Source organism: Pseudopipra pipra, chromosome 19 (assembly GCF_036250125.1).
Source record: "Pseudopipra pipra isolate bDixPip1 chromosome 19, bDixPip1.hap1, whole genome shotgun sequence".
Classification (NCBI taxonomy): Eukaryota; Metazoa; Chordata; class Aves; order Passeriformes; family Pipridae; genus Pseudopipra; species Pseudopipra pipra.
The window spans coordinates 5,595,344-5,619,712 of record NC_087567.1 but is presented as its reverse complement, the minus strand read 5'-3'; the positions used below and the strand labels follow the sequence as shown (position 1 = coordinate 5,619,712).

Sequence of the window (24,369 nt, the reverse complement as noted above, 5' to 3'; positions counted from 1 at the left end):
GGTGCACCCTGGGAGTTGTAGTCCCTACCCTCCCCGCTAAGAGCCTTCTGGTTTGGCCGCGCGGTGCGTCCTGGGAGTTGTAGTCCGCCCGCCGGCCGCCATGACACCCACACCCCGCCCCTCGGGGAGCAGGGTGTCATGGCGGCCGGCGGGCCGCCCGGGGACTTGCCCGCTGTGTATAAATAATTGCGATGTCTGGTGGAGTAAAATAAAAATAATCCAGCATAGCCGGTGGTTCTGCACATAGAATGAGGTTTAGCCCCTTTAAACAGCGAAGAGGCTTCCAACAAATTCTTTTTGTCATTCACGTTTAAGGCGTTTCTCATGTTTCACACAATTGCAAACGGATTTTTGAGCCTGATACTGGGATGGTTTCCGTGCTGGAATCGAGCACATCCGAAAATTACCCCTTTATACTGGAGCGTGTGGTAAACTGGAAGGACTAACCAGGTGTCCGATAAACAAGCAAGGACTGTGTGTGTGTGTGTGTGTCTGTCCGTTTGTCTGTCTGTTGGGAATCTGGGAGTAGCGAAATACCTGTGGCATTTGCAGAGCTGCAGGGAGGGTCTAATCTCCTGCCTCCAGGTGTACAAGTAGGAGGAACTCCTAAAATATTAATGATTGCATAGTTTCATTAAATACAGGAGCCCTGCAAAACTATTCAACTGTTTTGAAGGGCTCCCTCAGATCAATAACTGACAACTGTATATCAATAATACACAAATAAGAACATATATTACCCTATATTATATCTTTTTCTATAGGTTTGAGCTTTTCCCTGCAGGGTTTGTAGCCCAGCCCCGTCTGAGTGCCTGAGAACCAGATGCAGAGTAGGAGGGAAAAGCAGAGAAACTAAATAATGGAAACAAGATTTAAATAAATACAGTGACATAATCTGTACAGTTCTTGGCAAGAAAAGAACAAGTTTGTGCTTTTCATATCCGCTTCTTCAGTAAGCAGTAAGTTTCCCTTTTAAGAAACAGCTCTAACAAACAGTCCTGATTCTTCTCCTATTAAAGTCAGGAGTAGAATCCACTCAGCTGCCACCGAAGTGCCCAGCTGAGGCATTGCTGCTTTGCACGAAATATCAAATAACAATCAAATAACTCACCAATTAACATTTTTCTCCTAGCTGCAGATGGCATTTGGTATTAAGAAATGCACTTAAAAAAGGATGTTGGTGTAATTGCCAGTGTGTAGGGGAAGCTCTAGACCTCCTCATAGCATAGAAAACCTTGAAAATTTATACTCTAAAACTTGAAAACACAAAGGAAAAAAAACACCTAATCTGTTCATCTTTGTTGTTTCTAAGCTGAGGACAGACACAGAAGAGAAGACTGAGACAATTCATTGTTTTGAATTGCCCAGGGCTGACAATATTGTTATTGGATTTTATTATTCTTCCGCTCCTTTTGCAGCCAAGCAATAAAGATGTGTATTTGGCACAATTCCCTTAGACAAACTTGGAAAATAAAATCTGCGTACAGGACACAGAAAAATAAACACGAGATAATGGGACAACTCGAACGGTTTGGTAATTAAAGGAAAGACAACCCAGAGCGATATCTGTATGGTATTTAATGGCAAATCATAATCTCTAACATCATTATATTATTCTGTTACCATTTATTCACACACTGTAAAATACTCTACAGTAGCTATATTTAAAAAATCCTAATTAAAAAGAGGAACACTCTGTGACAGCAGAAATAACTCAAGGGAACACGGAAAGGCTGTTTAAGTTGCCAAGTGCTATCAATCCATCTAAACTCATCTCACACCGCATTTAGCCCTTTGTTTACACCAAAATCAGGGATCCAGAGCTGGCGTTGTGCACGTTTCCCAGTCATTCCAGTTTACACCCCAAATTATTGGCAGCACGGAGCAAACTCCGATCCAGCTCCCAGGGGGATTGCTCCTGTCTTAAATCGGTCCGAATTTGCTGCATGCCCTAAACCAGGAGGGTTTATAGCGCTTCCAACCAGGACAAAAGCAAGCAGCAGGAAGGGGAGGGTTGGACAGCACTTCCCAACTGCAGCACACACACAGGAACCCCCTAAACACTCCGTGGAGCTGCATCCCAGCACCCCAGCTCCCGAGGCAGGGATGAGTTCAGCCAAAACAGCAGCACAACCAGGCACAAAGCCTGAACACCAGATGTGTCCTCCTGAGCTGCTCCCACGTGGTGACAGGATGGAAAGAGACAGGACAGGATCCCTCCAGAACCTCCCAAACCCTGAAGGAGTTTAGAGGTTTGTGCATGTGCATTGGGCAACACGGGGAAGGGCGGGATGCGCAGCTCCAGCGTGGGTTTCCCCTCGGAGCAATCAATGCAAACAAAACAGGGCAAAGACCCAGATCTGCTGTGTTTACTCTGGCAAAACTCCTCGCCGCAAACGGTGGGAGTTTTGCCGGAATAAATGAGATTTAGGGCTCAGATAGAGCCGAGATCGGGGCCCTCATGTGACATCCCTTCCTGCAGGCGAGCGGCAGAGAGGAAGGTTACCTTCCTCCTCCTCCCAGGACGTGACCACGAGCGAGCAGGCTGCTGCATGCCTCTACCTTTCTTATCCAGTAAGGAATTTCCGATCCCAAGTTCCCCTCGGTGTTCACAAAGCAGCAGCGACGCCTGCACTGTGTCACCGCTGACATCTCGTGCAAGGGCTGAGCTCTGCAGGAGCGCCGCTGGTGCCAGCCAAACAGAGCGGGTTTGGAGCTCAGGGCACAGGGAATGAATTCCCATCTGGACAGAAGTCTGGGCTGCATTCCCACCAGCCAGGAAAGGCCAAGATTTCAGCTGAAGATTTCACCCTGGAAGCTCTACTGCTCCTTTCCCCACTGCTTGCAGCATTTTAGGAGTCACCGCATGTGGAGGAGGAGGAAAAAGAATTTCCAGACAGATCCCAGCAAGCCCCTGCCCTGGCAAGGGGTTGCCTACATTCAGACCCTTCATCCACTCAGATGTCCCAATTTTCTGGGGACTGGCACCTCTTCCTATGCCAGCAGGAATTGGCAGCACTGGCAAAGGAGTCACAGTAAAGGAGCTCTTTAAGCCTCAGTGTGTAAACGTGGCTTTACATGTAAACGTGGCTTTAACTTCAAACCTCTTGGCTTTGTGCCTGCCTTTTATTCATGTTCACTTTTTCCCCTTTGCTCCCCTTGAATATACCACTATGATTTCCAGCTTATCCTTTGGGGAAAATATATATATATTTCATGTATTTAGCTAAAAGGGCCATTTTCCACCCCTGCTGACTGTTGCTGCGTCATCACTGACTCGCTCATGCCAGCAAAGAGCCAGAGCCTCTATATTTTCTCTCTAGGTGTATATTACACAGCACTACAATTCTGTAAAGCAAGCTTTGGGAGGTAGGTAGCAAAATAATCCCAGAAAAAATAAACTTGTGGAAAGGTACACTGTGCTGAGACAGGGGCTGCTCTGTGCCACCCATACAGGCAGTATTTCTGTGTTTTTCTTCTGAAAAAGCTCCCTTAGGACACATCAACTGGCATTTTTGGCTCTCAGCTTCAAGTTTCCACCTTTCCTGAAGGGAATAGTATTCTCTCTTGCTTGAGAGTAGTTTTTGTTAATTGTTACTTATTTCCAGAGCCTAAAGGGTCATTTAGTAACTGACTGATGCTGCATCTTTTATTGATGCGCTCACAGCTGTCCTTAAAATAGACCATTCGTCCCTGGGACATATTCACAGCACCTCTGTCACTTAAAAAACTCTCTAAGCTAAGGGACACATTTGCAGCTCAAGTGTACCCAGGATTCTTGAAGAGCTGGGAGTTTAATAGCATTAAAATCCTTTAAAATAGTCGGGTCAACAAAAATGAGGGGGGAAATTTGGCTGTAAAGCTTTGGGAAGCAGTTCCCAAGGAATGCGTCTACTGAAAGCACATCCTCAAAATTTGGTTTGTGCTGCTCCCCTCACCATCTCCAGACAGGAAGTTTCTCCCTTTCCCAGCTGGGATTTTCAGCTGTGGTGGGGATCAGACCTGTGGCCACAGGGCTCCAACACACACAGGACCACGGCTTTTCCAAACCAGCCTGGCCACAGAGCAGCATCCAAAACACCCACTGGCTGCAGTGCAAGGAAGGGCACAGATCTTTGTTTCATGTTTGCAGCACTAGTGGGTGGCCAGCCCAGCAAGGAGTGGTGATGCATCACCACAGCATCACCCAGCACCCTGCCAGGCTCCTCCACATCCCTCTCACGCACGCCAAGGCACGGCGGTGATGTGGGCACTGCTTTGGGGTTTCACCTGGTCCACACTGGGCTTGCTAGGTCAAAGGCACTTCATAAGGAGCATGTGGAAGGTGTCAGTGAGCCAGCACTTAAAAAAGCATCAGTGACACAGAGCCCGAGATAAGGCACAAAGCAGAGCATCTGTGCAAGTCGCCAGGGCAGTGCGAGCACATGGGAAGGAGGGGGACTGGGCAGCTGGCCAAGGTACAGCTTCAAACCCATGTGGCACTTCTCCCGAGCAGCACACTTTACCAAGAAAGGCTTGTCACAGTCCCTGATGTCCAGAAAGGGAAGCTGAGGGGCAGGGAGCAGCACAGAGACTCACCCAAGTTCACTCAGCAGCCCAGCGGCAGAGCCGGTGCTCAGATGCAGCCCTATCCTGGCTCCCAGCCCGTGGCTCTGCCCGCCAGACAGCTTCATCCAGCCCTGGGTCACCAACAGCACAGAGAGGAGGGAGGGCTGCCACAAAGACAGACAAAGGGAGGCCGTGATGGTGGCAATAACCTGCAGGAGAGACTTTTCTGGGCCTTCCTGCGCTCCCGCTGTCTGGGCAGTTACCGGCGCTTTAGCACCGAGACACAGTCCTTCTTCAGCGGCCCGATCTGCAGGTGGGCATCGACACTCTCCAGGAAGAAGGCCGGTTTCAGCTTGCACGAGAAGAGAGAGCCAAAGTGGTGGTTGATCTTGTTCTGGAACGGGTCAGCCTTTCCCTTGGTGAAAGGGGAGACCTTGAGCTGCTGCAGGCAGGTCATCTTGGAGTCCTTGACTCCGTAGAAGGTTAAGGCCTTTTCTGAATACTCCAGGAAGACCCCGATCGTTTGGAAGAACGGCTGCTGGATGACGGACTCAAAGCCCCCAAACCAGGCCACGTAGTTCTGCCCGTTCCACTGGAGGCAGCAGGACCTGTCGTTGCGGCCCAGGCGGCCCCGGTTGTAGGCCTCCCGCGGGTCGAAGTCCTCGGCGATGACCCCGATGCTGACCCAGCCATCGATGAGCTCCACCTCCCAGTAGTAGTTGCCCCTGTTCATGAGGTTCAAACCCAGCACCTGCTCACAGTTGATGAAGCGGGTCGGGCTCTCCGGGTAGGGGATGGGGCACAGCACCCGCTTGGCCCCTTTGGTGCCGAACAGCTGGATGAACTTGTCAGCCGTGTCGCTGTCCAGGTCAATGATGAAGGCAACTGGGTGGGGCAAGAAGGAGAAATGAGGATGAGGAGGGAAATCCTCCCAGCTCTCCCTGCTCTGATGCCTCTGCCCCAGCCTTTGACAAATAGCATGATCCTTTCTGACTTGTCCTGTCACTCCCCTTGCTTTTAAATCCCATGTCAAATTTCAGTCAATGAGGATCAGGGACTGAAAGAGCTGATACTCCCATAAGCAGGATGAATACAGGGCAGAGGAAGGAACAGAGGGGCTGCTCAGTGAGCTCAACTATGATACCATGACATCAAAGCATCCACCTGACAGAGTGCTAGTAGGAAAATCCCATATAAAAGCAGATTTCAGGTAACCGCAGACAAACCTGGCAGGGAGAGACCCTGAGAAGACAGGAGACCAATCAGGCATGTCACAGCTACAAACTGACCGCTTCTTATGGTCAGCTTGCAGTGCACCGTGGCTCCCACAGGAGCAGATGCAGCCCCCAACATGCAAGGCCATATGAGAACCACCAGTGGATCACAAACAGATCCAGTGGGAACAGCCCTGGATATCTGTTGCTATCGATTGCATTGCACGTCTGAACCACAGTGTGTCCCAACCCAACAGCAGCAGCAGAGCACACCAAGCTTGAGCACAGATCCCAGTGGGCTGCACTGTGCCACCAAGGCAGATCTTGTCCCCTGTGGACATCCCTGTGGTGACCCCATAACCCCTGTAAGGCTGGGGACACACACACATGGAGTGTGGGAGCTCAAGCCCAGCCCTGCACCCTCCAGCCTCAGCCCCTTGTGCCCCACCCTGCTCAGCCACTGCATGTTCCCTCTCATGCTGCAGCTGACCCTCACCAGCCCAGTGCTCTGCAGCAAACAAGGCAGATGCACAAACTCTGATCTAATTTAGTGGAGGATCCAATTTTGTCAAGGGCTGGAAGGTGGCAGGAATTACACAGGATGCCTGCAGCCCCCCCCTCCCCGGGCAGCTGGGCCAGCAGAACCACAGACAAGGGAAAAAAAGTATCACCAGTATAACCAGATTATGACTGTTGTCAGGAAAGCAAGGAGGCTTCCTTGTTTGCCAAGCAATATTTCCTCTGGTGGTGGCAGCGCTCCTGCCAGCTGTCGGCTCGGGATCAGCGCCGGCCGGGCATGTGGGAAGGAGAGAGGAAAGGGAAGGTGGACCTTAGCAACAACTGTCAAAGCAGAAATCCCTCGCTTACATTTCAGGAAATAATCACGGCTCTCCAGGCAGGCGGGATTGTTTGACTTGTCTGGAAACCGGGATTCAGCCAACACTGCAGAGACAGGGACGGAAGGGTTTGCATCAGCCAAGGAACCAAACCAACAAGGGTGTTACTGCAGCATCACCCCCTCCCCAGCACCCTGGTGGTACCCAGCTGACCTGGTGGCCCCCGTGCCTCCTGCATCCCCACTCCCCCTGCACATCCCTGATGGCTCCCACCCACAAAAGGACAGACACCACCTCTGCCACCCCAGGGAGACGGGCAGCGGGGCAAGGAACTGGCTGCAATTCCCATGGGAATCTGAGCAAATGAGTGAGGAGAGAGCTCAGGTTAAATGAGAGAGCATGGGAGAGAGCTGCCACACTGGCTTTCTATCCTTGGGAGATCACAGCTTGCCCCATGAAGATGATCATCTATCCTGGGAAGAAGAGTCCCCTTTCACGGGAGGCCACTTTGGCCACTTGCCCTCTCCCGCAGGGCCCTGCCTAACTCCCAGGCTGTTTGTTGCCTCTCCAGCCTCCAGTCTCTGTGGAAAAATTCACAAAACCTCAGAGAGGCGTAAGCCCAGACAGGGATTGTGCAACGTGCAGGGAACCCATGCTGAGCAGCTTCCAGGGCTGGAGGGAGAGGGGCCAGTGCTCGTGGGGGACATTGAGCCCACAGACATCCCCCAGCTATGCAGGGAGGAGGGGAAGGGTGATGGGGAGACCTCCAGGCAGAGGCACTGGGTGAGCACAAACCTTCCTCCATCTCCTGGTAGTTCAGCCCATCAATTCCTTTCCCCTGCAAGTGGTTCCACTGGTTTTTGCAGGCAGTGGACAGCACATCCTTCACGGCACCCACGACTTGGGTGCACTTGGTGAAGTTCAGCTCGTTCTGGAAGCTCGGAGCTGGGGAGAGCTTTTCTTCCATGGCTACTTTTAAGGCCTGAAATTCCTGAGCCAAAAAAGACGGAGTTTCAGGAGTTTTCAAACAAGCCAAAGTTGTCTCTTGTTCCGCAACCCCACCCAGCCCTGGAGGATTTGGGAACTGGCAGCTCTGATGGACTTGGCCCAAGGACAGCCTTCACAAGGGAGGAGAGCTCTTTCCCAGCCACATGTTCCTGGAACTTGCTCTTAGCTCCCTTTCAAACCTGGACCCAGACTATGCCCACCTCACATGGAGCAGCATCTCCTCCCGAAAAGGTCTCCTCTTGCTGGGCTGTCAGGGAGGGGGGAAGGCTAGAGGGGGGAAGTGGGGCACCCCAATCTCTTGTTCTCTGCCCCTCATGCCCAGGTACCCAGCCTGGGCAGCACATCAGCTTCCCCTGAGTCACAGACAGGATGGAGGAGAAAGTCTTGGCTGCCTGGTCCTCCTGGGAGTGGGGAGGGGAGACTGTGCCAACAGCAGTGAGACTCTACAGCCCACACATCCCAGGGCTCCTTGCCCCCAGCTCCTCAGGAAATGGGATAAAACCCCAAAAGACAATATTACTGGCTCCTTCTTGCCCCATCCCACCTGGAGAAAGTAGATGGTGTCAGTGCTGGTGACGTTCTCCAGGTTTTGCTTGCCCTGGGCCAGCTTGGCTCGTCTCTCCTCCTTCCAGTGGAGATCAGCCTCAGCCTCCCCCAGCATGGAGCGCTCCCCGGCCTCGATGAAACCTGTCACCTCCTTCTGGAAGGTTGCCAGGACCTCAGAGGCTTCTGCAAAGAGCCTCTCGACCCTTTCCTTCTCCTTCGTGGCAGCACCCTGAGTGCAGTGAGAGAGAGGTCAGGTCCCACAGGTGAAGGTGCAGGAGGTCACCCTTGTCCCCTGCCCAGCACCCACCTCTCAGCTCTCTGGGGTCCCCCTGACACCCCGTCAGTCCCTTCATCCAAGAGCTCAGATCATTTCAGAGCTCAGCTATCAAGGGATCTGGCTGGGCACAGCCACTTAACTGCTGCACCATGCCTGGTGTCCCCAGGCAGTGAAGTGACGTGGTGGCACAAGGGCCAAAGGGGACCAAACCCCTGTGAGCCCGAGGAGAAATGGTGCAAGAGCCAGAGGATGCTCTGGCATAGTCCTTGCCCTGTTCCTTCTTCCAGTTTGCAAACAAAAGCAACCAGAGATGCCGTGAGGGTTAGCAGAGACGAGGAGCAAAGAATCCTCAGGGATCCTTGCCAGGGTCACTGTGGTTTTATGGAGCATGTTGCCCTGTGAGCACCAATTCTACACCCCACACACCCCAAAAGCTCACAGCCCCTTCCCCTCGCTCCCCAGCCCAGCAGAGCTGCACTAGCAGAGCAAAGCCATGGCATGGTCACCTTAATGAGCTCCACCAACTTCTTGGCCTGCGCGATGGTGACTGCCAGCTCCTCCAGCTCGTTCTCCACATCGCTGAGGAATTTGGCTTGTTGGGCCTGTGGACACAAGGGACAAACACTGAGCTTTGCCCCCGATCCCACAGGGAGCTGCAGGACACCCAGCCTCTCCCTAAGTTCAACCTTCTCTGACCACGACCTTGCTGTCAGGCTTCGGGTGAAGGACGCAGGGGGAACCATGAGTTGTTTTCCTGTTTTCCTTCCCTGCAACATCCAACCTGCAAACATCCCTTCTCCCTGAGCTGGGAAACCTTTAAAGGAGCAGCCGGGCTACAAAGGGTCATGTCCAGTTCCATGCTCCCCACCCTGGTCCCAGCGGAAACCAAACAAACAGGAATTTGAAAGCAAACCCATCGGGCAGTGATTGCAGCAAGCGCAGCTAAGCCGTGTGCTCTCAGTGTGCATCCCAAGGCTGGGGAAAATACACCTGGGACTGGTGCAGAAGCTGAAAGGCAGAACTGGACCACTCAGAAACACAGCACAGAGTCCCCTGGGGGTTTCTCTTTAGGAGCAAGGCAAACCAGCTCTGGAGCACAGAGGTGCTGCATGGCCGCAAAGGAAACACCTTCCGAACACGTCGTTTCCTGGTGTGCTATTGTTGGCGCCAGCCATTGCCCATCATGAGCTCCCTGGGGAGCCAGGAGGGCACTGCACTTCCCAACCGGGGCAGATCCCTGCTAGTGCTCGGCCTCCTGGCCCTGCTCTCTGCAGTGCTTGTCCCCAGTGAGGGGATACAGGTGCTTTCCCCGTCCATCCTTCCCAGCCTGCAGCGCAAGGGCAGTGGCAGAAGGCAGTGGCAGAGGCCATCTAGGAGACGTTAAGCAGTGTCTGCTGAGGTCTGACAGCTCCCCCGGGCTGGGATCACACTCACTTTCTATTTTAAGGCACCTGATGACTAATAATGCCGACAAAAGGGTTTTCCTGCAATCCCAAGAACCCGCAAGAGAGTGGGAGCTGGCTTGGGGCTGTTTCTGTGCTCCCTGCCAGCATGTCCACAGCCCCTGGGCTCTTCCTTGGAAAAAGCAAACCCTACCGAGGTCTCAAAATGCCTCATCCCGATCCAGGGTGTCACCACACCGCAAGCCTCACAGACTCCCATCTGCCTGCAGCCCCACAGAGGCCCCACACATTTGAGGCACCAGCATCCAGGAAGGCAGCACCACGTTGGGCTTGGAGCCCCGACTCCCGGGGAGGCTCGTGGGTGTGAATTTAGGAGGTGACTCAGTCACATCTGGGAATGGGAGTGATGGAAAAAAACCCCGCTGCCAAAACGCCGGGATACAAAGGGCTGGGGGAGCGGGAGCGGCGGCCGGGCAGGCTGCCAGGAGTCGGGAAAAACCGCCTCGACGGAGCTGTGGGAACAAGACGGGGGAGGCGGGTGCCCTGTGACCGCGGGGGCGGCCACTGCAGGGTGTCCCAGGCACCCCCACCCCAGCCCTACACCCACGGGATTTCCACAGTGGGAAAAATCCCCAGGGGCCGGCTGGCAGCGGGTCCCCAGCTGTCCATCCTGTCCCCACCTCACGGGGTTCCCCGACGGCACAGTACCCTGTCCATACGGGGTGGGGTCCCCCGAGGGGTGTGGGCTACAGCACCACCCCACACACGCCATCCCACCAGCGCGGCACCTGCACACACCCCACGTGGCGATTTAGGCTCCCCGCTGGGGACAGGGGTGCGGCATGAAACCCTCCAAGGGACGCTGCACCCCACCCCACCCAGGACACCCCCACACCAGGGTCCCACCCACGCGGGGGACCTCCGCGCACCCCCCCTCCCGCACCCCCACCCGCACGCACCTCCTTGTGCTCCCGCTCCTGCTCGAGGGGCACCACGTCGTGGGCGCGATGCTCGTGGGCGCGGCAGCGGGCGCACACGCAGGTCTGCTCGGCGCGGCAGAAGCCGTCGAGGGGCTGCAGGTGGCGGGGGCACAGCCCCTCCTCCAGCCGGCGCAGCGGGGCCACGAGGCGGTGGGCGCGGAAGGCGGGGGCGCGGCGGTGCGGCTCCAGGTGGGCTCCGCAGAACGACGCCAGGCACACCAGGCACGACCGCGCCGCCGCCGCCCGCGATCCCGGCGGGCACACGTCGCACAGCACCGCCGCTCCCGCCTCCCCTCCGCCATCCTCCTCCTCGGCTCCCGGGGCCATCGGCGACGGCGGGGACGAGCCGCCGGTGGCGGCCGCCAGCAGCGGCAGGAGCTCGCAGAGGGCGCGGTTCTTGCGGAGCCGCAGGGACGCGGGGACGGGCTCCTGGCAGAGCGGGCAGCGGGCGGCCCCGCCCGCCCCGCCGCCGTCGGGGGGGCCCGGCTGCTGGCGGAGCGCCCGCAGGCAGCCCTGGCAGAAGTTGTGCCCGCACGGCACCGTCACCGGGTCCCGCAGCACGTCCAGGCAGATGGGGCAGCCGAGGGGACCCTCGGGCAGCCCCGGAGCCGCCAGCGCCAGCCGCAACGCCGCGGCGGAGGACGGCGGGGCACTCCCGGGCGCAGCATCCATCCCTGAACGCCCCGAGCGGCCCCGGCCCCGGTCCCAGCCCCGGCGGGGGCGGGCGGCTGCCGCGCCCCGCCCGCCCGCTCCGCCTCCCTGAGCCCAGCTGGGGCTCCGCTCGCCGCGGGGGCTGGGGGCTGACCCGCACCATCACCCTCTGGACCTGGTCCCCAGGCACCCGCGTTCCTGGGGGTGTCTCACCCCCTGGACCTGCTTCCCAGTCACTCGTCTTCCTGGCGAGTTCTCACCCCTGGGATTTACCCCCACCGGGCATCTGCTTCCTCTCCCCGGCATCTGCTGCCTTCAGGGAGATCTGCCCCCCAGCCCTCCGGGGGATGCCACCCCGATAAAGATGTACTGTCCCCCCAGCGTCGGGGGGAGGTCTGCCACTTCCTAAAGGATCTGCCCCACTGGGATCTGGACTCTTCCCAGGGTTCTGCTGCTCCCAGGGGAAGCTGCTGTCCCTCCCCAAATCTCCCATCCCGGGAAGCTGTAGCCAGCCCATTCCAAACCCACCCCAAAGGGTCTGCTGTCCTCTGTGAGCAACCCCTTACCCCCAGGACCTGCTGCCACCCCACTGCTCCCCAGGAGCTGCTCCCCACCTTGAGGCCGTATGGGAGGTCCTGCCCCCCCCCGTGCATAACTGCGGGTGCTTTCCTGCCAGCCCCGTGCCCTTGGACCCACATCAGCCATTCCCATGGAAAAAAGGGCTGGCTCAGTCCCTGTCCCCTCTTCCTCCAGGGCCCATAAGACACCAAGCAGAGATGGGGAGACACCAAAGTGCTTTGAGTGTGAGGATCTGCCTCATTAGTATGGTATCTCCAGACCCCTCCTGTGCAGACCATTTTTTGACTTGGATAAGTTCCCAGGTCCACACTGGCCCAAGGACAGGGCTGGGAGGGTGGGGAGGTGTGGAGTGAAGGAGGAAACATGGCAAGAAAAATCCCATCTGTTCTTGCAGAAGGGGTTTGATCCTTGTAAGCCTTTTGTCCCCAAAGGAAACAATGATGTTATTAATTCCCCATGCATTCACCTGCACATCCCCAGCACCTTTGATCCCAGTGCCCAGTTTCACCCCGTTATCCCTCACCAGCATTCCTGAGGGAGCGGGAGGAGGCGCCGGACCTGCGGTCTCGCCCTTGGAAAAGCTTCAATCAAAACTTCAGAATTTTCTTCTGTGCCAGATCAGCCTTGGGGCAGAGCCATAGGAAACCAGGTTTCCTTATCACAGTGCTGCGGTAAATAAAGGACCTTTTGGTTCTTCCGCCAGCTGGTCCCTCCAAGGGGCTGGTCACCAACCCCTCGAGGACATGGAGGGGCAGGATGGGGCCCTGCAGGGATGGGTGCAGGAACAGGGGCACCCAGCTTCCCTCCCCTTCCCCCTATGCTGCTTGGTCCTGTATCTCCCACCAGCACTAAGGTCAAACCTGTAGGGAAATAGAGCTTTATTGAGAAAAGCAGCATCATACAAAGAACTGCAGCATAGAATCATGAACAGTTCCTCTGCCATGTCCAAGAGTGGCAAGAGGGGACTGGGAGGGGTTGGGGGAGCAGGACCTGCCTGCATGTGAGGCTGGGCAAGCACAGGGCTCCCTCTGCATTGCTCCACAGCACTCTGTGGCAGCAGCACCCTTTCTACACTCTCTCTCACCCCAAATATTCTCCAGGCTTGGGAGGTTTGGCGGGGATAGGAGAAAGAGGAAAACTTAATTCTTTCACTCCCTGTTTCCCCCTCCGTCACTCCATCTGCAGGGACAGGCACCCACATGTGCCCCCACACACAGTGACTAGGGGCTTTGCCCCCAGGGTGAGCTCGAGCCCTGCCTCCTTCCCCTTCCCTTCGTCAGCAGCGTGATATTTGCAGATGCAAATTAAATCGGTTAATTTTCATGTCTGTCCTCATCAGCTCTCGTTAAAATATTGCACCACTTGCCGTGCCTGCCTGGGCATCGAGGTCCCTCCTGCACTGTGACAGGTCCTGGCTGTGGCACCAGCCTGGCCGACGGATCAGTGTGGCGGTTCCAGCTCGGTCCCTCCAGCACAGCGTCACCACTCGGCCCTCACACAGCCAAAACACAGGGTAGAGGGGCTTCGTGAAGACATCGTGGAAGGAGTGGATGAGCTGCATCCTCTCCCCAAGGCCGTAGAAGGAGAGGAGCCCCTTGCCATAATCCAGGTAGACCCCCAGGTTCTTGTACAGCTGCTCCTGGATTTTCTCCGCCTGGCCGTTATGCCAGGCCAGGTAACAATCCTCCCGCACCTGCAGCCCCCACGAGCCCCTGTCCAGCCCGATGTTGAACTTGTGGCCCCGCTGCTGCTCCCAGGGGAGGCCCCAGTAAGTCACCCCCAGGATGACGGAGTGGCTGGAGATCTCCACCTCCCAGTAGTGGTGTCCTGAGCCGTAGCTCTGCGTGCACAGCACCTGCCAGGGCTCGAAGCGGGGTCCCTGTCCCCCGTACATGGGGATGGTGCAGTGCTTGGCTTTCCGGGCACCTCTCGACAGCTCCAGGTACTTGTTGGCTGTCTCAGGATCGAAGGTCAGGTTGCGGTGGTCTGGGAAGAGCAACAGCATGGATGGGGCTGAAAAGATTCATCAGATCTTTATGCCCCTGGTGTGACACACCCCCCCCCAGCAGTGATGGGGTTTAAACTCTGTAGGGCTGGTTCCCGAAACAGAAGGGAACAAGTTTGTTTGGAGGGGAAGGTGAGCGAGGTGAGATGAGATACCTGCCCTGGAAGGGAGAGAAGCAGCCCAGAGAGAGCTGGCAAGGCACTGAGACACGATGCTTCACAGAGTCCTTGCACAGCCCAGCTCACAGCCAGCAAGTACCAGCGGCTCCATGGCCATTTTGGAAGAGATCTTGGTTTTATGAGCAAAAAATATGAGTGTGGGTGGTGAGGGGGGGAGAAAACCAGGCAAATAAATATAGTATTGCAGGGAGTTACTCTCTTGTGCATGGGCTGTTGTAACTCCTGCCAAGGGCATTCACTGGTCACCAGCACATCACCTTCCTCCCACAGCAACCTGGCCCACAGCTCACTGGGCTCCTGCCTTCTGCCCATAAATAACGGGGTTTTTCCTATTAATAACCCTAAGAATGTTTTTTGTGGGACTAATAAAAGGAATTAAAGGTCCCATAGGCAGTGATTGCCTCACTGGCAAGAGTGACGTGACCAACATTCCCTGAACTTTGCCCAACCCTCTTCCCAAGAGGGAGGAGATGGGAAAAGGAGCAGTGAGGAAATCCCTAAGGAACTGGAGCGGGATGGGCTGGGGAAGGGAAGGGGATATGAAGGACTGTGACAGGGAATGCTGAGGCCATATCCCTGGATGGAGAGCAATGACTGCAGGTAGGGCACTGGACTAGGGCTGTGCCGTGCAGGGCAGTGACTGATCCAATACCAGGCAGCTCCAGTTTCCAGGGGAAAGCACTCCCTGGTGCTGCTAATCCCCCTAATGAGCCCTTTCACACACACACAATGTCCCCCAGCCCATCCACCCCATCCCGCATTTAGGGAGAGAGATTGGCAGAACCGTGGAAGGAACCCCTGTCCCCGCAGCCACAACCATCCTTCTCCCAGGGAGGAGCCCAGCTTGGTGACATCTCTGCCTGCTGGGGACCCCAGCTGGGACCCCCTGTCCCTCCAGGCCCTCCTGTGCTCCTCACCTTTCAGAAGCTCAGCTCGGAGCTGGCACTGGGGGAGAGGATTCAAGACCTTCACCGCCGGCGCCTGGGGATGCACTGGGCCTGTGGAGGATGGGAACAGGTATTTTGAGTGATGCCACCCAAAAAACTTGTTTCTTCCTGGCTTCATGGGAGGGGGAGGAGGAAGAGGAAGTCCATCATGTCCAAGCCTGGAAGCAGGCATGTGCCCACTTGTTTCAGCATTCCCAGCAAGGAGGGGACATGGGGAAGCCACCCAGTTCATCCCACCCCATCTGCTGAACAGTAGATGTGTCCCCATCCCAACCCCCTGAGCCTGACAGCCGAGTCCCTGTCACCATGATGTGGGCCAGGCTGGGATTCAGGATGACTCAGTGGCCCTGAGAGCAGTAGGACTACCTTGGCCAGCAGGACTGGGGGCTTTGGGGGCCACAGAGCCAGGCAGGTCCTCCAGCAGGAGCCTGGAGATGCCGGTGAGGATGTCAGAGATGGGCTTGATCACATGAGCCACATCAAACTCCACGGGGACCAGCGCCTCTGGGCTCTCCAGAGGTGGGAGAAGGGGGAACTCCTGTGGACAGACACACAGACAGCCATGCACCAGCCTGGGGAGGACTGTGCGAATCCATGTGCACACACTGTGACTCCCCAGTGGGTGACAGCGGGATCACAGCACTGCCCTCACAAGTCCCACCAGAACAGCTCTTCCCCACAGCCCTATCACATCCCTGAGCGGGGCTGAGGATGTGTTCCCCCTGGGAAAGGGGCTGAACACACCTCTGCCCTCACTGAAAGGGTGCAGGGCTGGCAGTGCCCAGGCACAGAGAGTGACACGGCGTCAGGATGGTACCTGGAGGAAGGTCCTGTGGTCAGGGCAGGCCAGCAGGCTCTGAGCCCTCTCCCTGTGCTGGCCAAGGACATCCAGCCTGTCCTTCAGGAGGCTCCAGTTCTCCTCCACGCGCCCCAGTGCCACCACCTGCTCTTGCTCGATCCTGGCCACCGACTGACCCTCGAAATCCTCCAGAGCTTTCTTCAGGTGGGCCAACTTGCTCTGGATCTGAGATTTGAGCTCCTCGGAGGAGTCCTGGGTAGGGAAGAGCCATGAGAGCCAGTGTGCTCCCACCCACGTGCCCAGCACAGAGGTGGCCACAGCACTACCTTGATGCTGCGTGTTTGCTCCTCCAGCTCCCGCATCGCCCGCTCGATCCGCTCCGATTCCTCCTGCGCTTTTTCCAGGGACTGTTTCAAAATGATCTGTGAAGAGAGGCACCAATACAGAATCAAAAGACCCCCAAGGTCATTAAGTCCAACCTTTGGCTGAACACCACCAACTAATCCACAGCACTAAGTGCCATGCCCAGTCCTTTCTTCCAGTTGTGTCCCGTTGCACATCCTGCAGTGCAGCACTGCTGCCCACCTGGCCCCCAGGAGCCCTCTCAGGGCTGCAGGACAAGGCTAATGGGGAGGGAGAAGCCTTGGGAAGGGGACACTGCATCAGGGTCACCAAGAAGTGATTTTCTGTGCTGTCTTTCACCTCTTTTTTATCTGTTTTCTCTAGATCAGAGGATCATAAACACATGTATCACCATTCATCCAGCACTGCTGGATTTACCCAGCTCGTTGCTGCTCCTGACAGCACCTGGTTTCTCAGAGAGCAGCAGGGCACTGGTGGCACCTCCTGGCAAACCTCCTATTCAGCTAAGGCCGAGCACAGCCCGGCACCCGGAGGCACATCACATCTCCCCAGCAGGGCACAGGGCAGTGAATGCCCGAGCTGCTGTGACTCCCCTTGCTCGCTCTCCCATCGCCCCATCCCTGCCGCCCATCGTCCCCACCTGCTTTTTGGACCGTTCCTTCTCGAAGAGCACCAGCCGGTGCCCCTGGCACTGCCGGACGATGCAGACACAGCAGATGCAGCGCCGCTCGTCCTCGCAGTACAGCTCCAGCGGGCGCCCGTGCTGCGGGCACAGCTCGCCCGGGGCCACCTCGCACCTTCCCGCGCCCGCGCCCCACGCGTCCCCGTCCCTCGCCAGCTCCACCACGCTGTATAGGGTGACGTTCTTCTCCAGCTCCGGGCACTGCTCGAAGTCCCTGCGGCACTCGGGGCACGTATAGCCCTTCTCGGCCCCGGCGGGCGCCCGCTCTCGCTTGTGCCAGTGGTCGCTGATGCAGCGCTTGCAGAAGTTGTGGCCGCAGGGCAAAGTCACGGGCACCCTGAACAGGTCCAGGCAGATGGAGCACACCAGCTTCTCCTCCAGCTTCTGCGAGACGAGGGATGCCATCCTGCCTGTGCCGGGGATCGGGGCGAGGATCCGGGGAAACAGAAACTCAGCTGTGCAGGGGAGGAGGAGATGGTGACGCTGTGCCCGGAGGCGGGTCAGGGCTCCCAGCCGGACGTGCTCTTAAAGAGACACCCAGTGGGTGCCCGCTGGCCACGCTGGGTGTGCCACACGCTGGGGAGACGAGGTGACAGGGAGGGTTGGAGCTGCTCCCCTCGGGGAGAGGGAGGGCTGTGAAGCAGAGCAGGAGGCTCTGGAGAGGATGGAATGCTGCAGTGGCAGCACAGGGACACACGCAGGAGGCTGACAGGGATCAGATCAATGTGTACCTCCGTGAATGTGCTTGCACAGGTACACATCGATGTGCAGCTGGATTTCATTCCTTTATTGCCCTTTCAGGGAACTCCCAGGTATCCTCACCTCTGCCAGGGCTGGATCCCCTAGCACAGCACGGCAGCTCCCCCTGGCACAGAGACCTCGGTACAGTGAGAACCAGCAGAGAGAGGCACCCACCGCTGCTGCAGCCACGTGTCACCTCCCTCTGCAGCGACAGGGCTGTGACACACACCAGCACCAGCCAGGGCCACATTCCACCCTTGCATCGTTCCATTTTGAACTCCAGCTCCTGCTGTTTGCGCGTGTCCCCGTGCACACCCACCACACCTTTTCCTACGAACTTCCTTGCAACACCCGTGTGCATCAGCACCCTGAAACACAACAAAGATGTCACCTGGGCCACCAGTCCCTGCTCAGGGGACAGGTGGAGCCTTCTGTGTGACTGTCTGAGCACTGCACACCTTCACCTTGTCACAAAGTTCAGTTTCAGGAGGAGCACCACCCAAAATCCCCACCCAACCCTTATCTCTGTACCCACTGCTGTGCTACTGCTTGCACGCACTCCCAGGCTGCTGACACTGCAGGATAACCTCAGTTGGCAGCAGCTCTGCAGCCTCCCCTCATGAACAGCTTCACTTTCACCTGCACAGGTGAGGGGAAGCAGGGAGCAGGCCTGTGGTGCAGCCAGGGTGCTCACCAGGGGGCTCTTGGATTGTTGGAGCAGCTTCTGTACCACAGGTAGGCTCAGAGCCACCCCCCAGACCACCCCTGGGACCTGTCACAACTCCCTGCACGTTCCAGCAGAGCTTCAGTCCCCAAGACATTTCTTTGGGCTGGATCTACAAATTCTGACCAAATGTTCAAAGCTCAGAGAAGGGCATAACACAACCTGTGGGCACCCCTCCAACACCCTCCCCCAGGCTTAAACCAGACCCCAGAACCCTTCAGGGTGCGAGGGGAGTTCAGGGAGCTCCAGGGAAGCTGTAACAACCTGGAGTACCAGCAGTAAGGGGACACTTCAGCCCAGTCTCAGGTGTTTGCTGGAGGCTTTCATTTCCTGAGGAAAGGGGGACCTGCAGAGAAAGTCACTGGGAAGCAGAGCTGGGAACAGGCAGCTCTAACAGCAGGAGGTTGGTATTTTGGGGATTAAACATGTGAACAGGGAGAGCCCTGGAGAGCACAGCAGAAAGCAGAGGAACTCCACAGCCTTGGAACAGGACCAGCAGCAGCAGTGCCAGGACACCACCACAGGTCTGCCCCAACCCCAGCAGCTGTGCTTGTGCTCCACCTGTCCACAGCAGGTACATCCTGTCCAGGGAGTGAGGGGAAGGACACTGAGGTCCGTGTGCTTGGGCAGCTGAAGCCAGATCCACAAACACTGACCTTGTGCAGGTTTACCACCTGTGTAGCCAAACACTTCCCAACCTACAACATCCAAGAGGGAAAGTGGTCCAGCCAGGCAAAGGGCTGCCCTTTTCCCCTGCACCCTGCTGAGCTCCCCAGCTCTGTGCCAGCTGGCTGGGATAACAGGCTCTTCCCAATAAAGACAGCTCTGCCAACACTTCTCAGAGTGTGTTTAATCAGGCTCATCTCTCCAAGGGGACTGCACAAATAAAGGCTGACACAGCCCTGAACTGCAGCGCTGTTAAGAGGAGGAAATCCAGGCTGGCCTGGCTCTGTTTGTTCCCTAAACAGGCAAAAGGAGAACTGTGATCCGTGCAGAGAAGCAAGGCAGGGCATCTCGGGGGGGAATCTACCCTGCCAGCCACTGATCAGCTCTGCTGCAGAATCAGGAGCAAGATTTCAGCCTGGATTCACTTTGAATGTCCTCGTTAAGCAGCCTCTTGACCATGCAGCTCCAGCACTGTGAGCACCTGCTGCCCTTGGCTGCCTTTCCCAGGGGATCTGGGAGCTGAGGGGCTGAGACTTTGTCACCTCCCTCCAGAGGCGCTGAGGGAGTGCACGAAAGCTGGGAGGCAGCATCCCAGCGGGCACAGGGCGCTGGGAGGGGGCCAGCTCCTAGTAAATGCCATAGGTGGGCTCGTCCGTGTCCCGGTACCTGTCCAGGTACCTCAGGGGCTGCTGGCGTGGGAACTTCAGCTGGCGAGGGTGGTACACGGGCGGGCGCACGAACTCGAATATCGGCTCCCTCATGTCTGCAAAGGAGGGACCCACAACCTCAGCACGAGGCCTCAGATCCCAACCCAGGCCCCCTTCCACCCCCATGGGAACAGGGCTGCTCATTCCAAGCAGCCTTTTAGAGGTTGTTCCCTCAGACTGCCGTTTGGAGGAGGGTGGCTCAGGGAGGACCCAGTCCATGCCGATACCAGACACATCCCAGGCCTGAGCGAGAGCCTGCAGCCACATGGGATCGTGTCCCACCCGCCCCCTCCAGCATCCCCACACACTGCATTCATTCCTTACTGAGCAGCTGATGGAAGATGGAAGTGACAGAGCTGTCCCACCGACACTGGAAGAAGGCCAGCCCTGCCGGGGTCATGGCATCCTCGTGCTTTCTGTAGAAGTCAAACGTGCTGAAGGTTCTCATCTTGAGGCTGTAGCTGGAAACAAGACACAAGCACAAGGGCTGAGGTGAACCTCTCCCCGCAGCAGCATCTTGGGAGGCAACTACTGCTCCACATCACCCCAGAGCCTATGAAACAGAGGGAAAATGGAGCCAGCAAAAGGAAATCTCCCAGTATCTCCAGCTCTGTGCACATTTCTGCCCCAGTCCAGTTCCACAGCAACAGGACTCTGTGGGGCTGGGATTGTGGCTGCAGGGGACACACAAACCCAAAGCAGCCCTGGAGAACCCTGTGGAGTGATAGGAACTGCCCTCCTACCGCAGTGACAGGCAGATGAACACAACAAGCAGCAACAGCAGAATTACCACGGCGTCGGCCGAGTGTCCTCGCAGAAGTCGATGGGATGGTCTTGCTTGAAGAGAAGGAAGATGAAGCGATGGTAGCCAGTCCCCATGGCAGGGAAGGGGGGCAGGTAGTGGCAGATCTCCTTTCCTGACTTGATGTCATTGCCTGGGATGTTGGTTCTGAACACAAAGACATTTACTTTGCTGTGTATCCACTCGTTTCCCCCCAGCAGATTCACCCAGGGTTGCGAATCACTCTGCCACGTTTTGAGGTGACTTCTGCCCCATTTGATAAGGGAACAGGTAGCAGAGGCTGCTTTCATTGGAGGAAAAATCCCATCCAGTGATTGGAATGCCAAACAGCAGCAACACCTGGAACTCCTGCATCTTCAGCAGGACCCAGAACAGGGGGCTACAGGAGCTCATGGCAGGGGCACCAGGGAAAGCCACGGATTCCCAAGCTGTTGGAGGAGTTCCTGCCCACGCCCTGAGCACAGGGCACGTGGCTCTGTTGTACTCACACCAGCCAGTGCAGGTACTCCGAGTCTGTGTCCCTTAGATGTCCATCTGCCAACACACAACAGAGAAAGGTGACTTAGGGACCCCCTGGTGTTTGCACTGACCCCAAAGTGAGAATGCTCAGACCTGCTTTGATCAGAGGGAGCACCTTGAGACCTCCCAGCATTCCTTTCCTATCACAAAAGGAGCTCATTCCTATAGGATTGAGTTTAAAATGAGGAGCAAAGAACTCTGCAGATCTAATTCTGAGATTCTTGGAATATTCTCAGTCAGCTGCTTCCCTTCACTGTGCCTTGGTTTCTCAGGGTGAACAGTGTCAGCAAACCTGCCTTCCAGGCAGACTGACAAGGGAGAGGAATTTTGGGATGGGAGTCAGGGAATTGTTGGTGTGACACAGGTCCTGTTGTGTCACTGTTCTCTCTCTTAACTGTTACAGATCTGGGGAGGCTACAGTCTTTCCTACATGTTACACATGTCCCTCCCTAGCAGATATCACATCACCTTTGACTATGCAGCCAAAAGAAACAGGAGTTAACCAAAAGCAGAGTGAAACAACGCAGTTTAAATGTGTTTTTTTTTAAAGAACTCTCTGCTTACCTGGATTTGTGAGCAACAAAGTCCAGAGGGAGCCTTTATCTGCCTTGTATGACACTGCAGGGGGACTGGAAGCCTAAAAGGGCAACATAAAGAGAAGGTAAATCACTCAAACAACAGGTTCCATGAATTTGTCACAGGCAAGGCTGGAGAACAACAAAGACTGGGCACAGCCAGGCCACTGGAATCTAGCTCCACCTGGATTGCCCCCAGAGCATTAATAACCATCAGCCCGCTAACAGACAACCATCCTGCTGCAAATATCTGTCCTTATCAGGTCCATCAAATACATTTCCTTCAGCACAGAGAAAATGCTGCAGTAAAAGGAACACTGGAAGCATCTGACAGAAACAGACAGACAGGAACAGGCTTCCCACAGGGTCCAGGCTGTTCCCAGCCCCCCTCACGCACCTCTGACGGAGTCACCATGTTCCCATAGTAGACTGGCACGAGGTGCTCGTCCTCTTGGCTGTAGTGCACCCTCAGGGCCACCCATGGGGTGAAGGTGGCCCCCTTGAACAGGTCCCTGAACACCCCGCAGTGCTCGGCCACGCGCTGCTTGTGGAACGGGCCGCTGGTCCTCTCCCACTCTGCCCTCACCTCATCGAGGGGAATGAGCACTGCAGGGAAACAGGAAGGCTGCAGAGGCACAGCTGGGCACTGGGGCAGCCAGGGCAGGGAGGGGGTGGTGGGGCACTGACCCGTCTGGAGCCGCGCTGCTCTTTCCATCTCAGCGTTCTGGCGGTTCCCCCTCAGGATCGCCTTCCTCTCCCTGATCTCCTTGGCCCGTGACACCCTCTTACGTGGCAGGCTGATGTCTGTCTGTGGCTCTTCAGACAGGGGTGAAAAGATCACACAGGTGAAACATGTGAGCACCCAAAACAGCCAAACACAACACTCTGTGAAATGTCTGAAAGTGTGGGAAAGAGGCACAGACTTCCAGACATCAGGATTGTGGAATCACAGAATGGTCTGGGTTGGGAGGGACATTAGAGACCACAGAGTTCCAAACCCTGCCATGGGCAGGGACACCTTTCACTAGAAAAGACTTGAAAGGATGATCAGGACTTGATTCTGCACCTCCAGGCTCCTCCTCCTCCTTCCCCAGCTCATCAACCTCCCATTCCCAGCTTTGGGACTGGGAGCAGCCCAACTGTCATTTGCTGCAGGTCTGGAACTCTGTATCCTGCTCTCCTCTCTATGGCACTACTGAGGCTCCAAGGAATCATTTCTTTGCTTTGTGACTTTTGGCAGGTCCTGACCAGCCTCCCTCCTGGAAAACTGCCACCCCTTTCCCCAGGAGACATTTGCACTGTGCAAGGGCTGACCTTGTCCCAGAGCTCCTCACAGGGCAGGTCTGGGGGCAACCCCATGTCCCCCAAAGCAGCTTCCCAGCCCTCCAGCAGCCCCTCCCAGGGTACCTTTGGGGGGGTTGGTGTGCTGATGGTACGTCTTCCACCACCGGGACTTCCTGCTCTCCTTCTCCGCCAGCCGGAAGTACCGGGTGAAGCTCCGGTATTTCTCCAGGGCATCCAAGTTACTGACGTCGATGTCCTCGTTGGGCATCGGCCCCAGGGGGGCTGCCCTCTTCCAGAGCACGGCTGTGGGGGAACAGAGAGAGAGGAGTGAGTGTGGAACAGCAGCATGATCCAGGCTGTGCCACCCCCATCTCCCACAGCCACATTCCCAGAATCATAAAATCAACTGGGCTGGAAAAGACCTCTGAGATCATCAACCTTGATCCAACTCTGCTGTGGTTACCAGACTATGGCACTGATGACACATCCAGTCTCTTCTTAAAAACCTCCAGGGATGGTGACTCCATCACCTCCCTGGGCAGCCCATTCCAATGTCTGATCACTCTCTCTGGAAGAAATTTCTTCCCAATGTCCAACCTAAACCTGCCCTGGCACAGCTTAAGATCGTGCCCTCTTGTCCTACTGCTGGTTGCCCAGGAGAACAGACCAACACCCAGGATCACAGGACGGGACATCTTGGAAGGGACCACAGTGTCCCATCTGGTCCCACCTCCCTGCTCCAGCAGGGCCATCCCAGAGCACACAGCACAGAGTTGTGTCCAGATGGTTCTGGGATATCCCCAGGGAGGAGACTCCACACCCTTTCTGGTCTCTGTTCAGGGCTGGGTCACTGCACAAGGAAGATCTTCTTCGTGTCTAGATGGAGCCTCCTGGGCATCAGTTCCTGCCCGTTCCTCTTGTGCCATTGCGGCCCTCCCCCAGCAGAGCCTGGTCCATCCTCTGCCCCCTCCCTGCAGACCCTGGCACACACTGGGGAGTGTCTCAGTGTCTCTGGCGGCTGAACAGCCCAAGCTCCCTCAGCACTGGGCCCAGCACTGAACCCTGGGGGACACTGCTGGTGACAGGGCCTGGCGTTCGGGACCCAGGCGTCCGGGAGGGCTTCCCCCGCCTCTCCAGTCCCCTCCAGACCGGTTCCAGCCCTCTGCCCCCCTCACCGGTGGTTCCGAAGCTCCGCCCGCCCCGGGCCCCGCGCAGGGCCGCGCTCAGCAAGGGCGCCGCCATCTTGTGCGCCGGGCTGGAGGAAGGACCCCGTTACCATGGCGACGGGTGCTGCGTCGCGCAGCCCTGACTTGGAAGGCCCCGCTGCTACGGGG

The 24,369-nt window shown here is 56.7% G+C and overlaps 3 protein-coding genes across 3 annotated transcripts; all 3 read right to left on the bottom strand.

Annotated features, from left to right (window-relative positions):
* Positions 1-1,561: 1,561 nt before the first annotated feature.
* TRIM47 (tripartite motif containing 47) lies at positions 1,562-11,501 on the bottom strand. The gene is made up of 6 exons (XM_064675818.1): positions 10,792-11,501; positions 8,936-9,031; positions 8,151-8,381; positions 7,394-7,589; positions 6,630-6,704; positions 1,562-5,433 (listed from the first exon to the last, which is right to left on the bottom strand). Exons 1-6 carry the CDS (start codon positions 11,482-11,484, stop codon positions 4,808-4,810), a joined length of 1,917 nt encoding a protein of 638 aa, XP_064531888.1. The 5' UTR covers positions 11,485-11,501; the 3' UTR covers positions 1,562-4,807.
* A 1,402-nt stretch (positions 11,502-12,903) lies between these two features.
* Positions 12,904-19,227, bottom strand: TRIM65 (tripartite motif containing 65). The gene is made up of 6 exons (XM_064675819.1): positions 16,976-19,227; positions 16,299-16,394; positions 15,991-16,224; positions 15,540-15,711; positions 15,144-15,224; positions 12,904-14,028 (listed from the first exon to the last, which is right to left on the bottom strand). The coding sequence occupies exons 1-6, from the start codon at positions 17,420-17,422 to the stop codon at positions 13,388-13,390; spliced, it is 1,671 nt and encodes a 556-aa protein (XP_064531889.1). The 5' UTR covers positions 17,423-19,227; the 3' UTR covers positions 12,904-13,387.
* A 90-nt stretch (positions 19,228-19,317) lies between these two features.
* On the bottom strand, positions 19,318-24,325 carry MRPL38 (mitochondrial ribosomal protein L38). The gene is made up of 9 exons (XM_064675820.1): positions 24,211-24,325; positions 23,159-23,338; positions 22,439-22,567; positions 22,149-22,357; positions 21,741-21,813; positions 21,146-21,191; positions 20,646-20,804; positions 20,180-20,316; positions 19,318-19,911 (listed from the first exon to the last, which is right to left on the bottom strand). The coding sequence occupies exons 1-9, from the start codon at positions 24,275-24,277 to the stop codon at positions 19,775-19,777; spliced, it is 1,137 nt and encodes a 378-aa protein (XP_064531890.1). The 5' UTR covers positions 24,278-24,325; the 3' UTR covers positions 19,318-19,774.
* Positions 24,326-24,369: the final 44 nt, after the last annotated feature.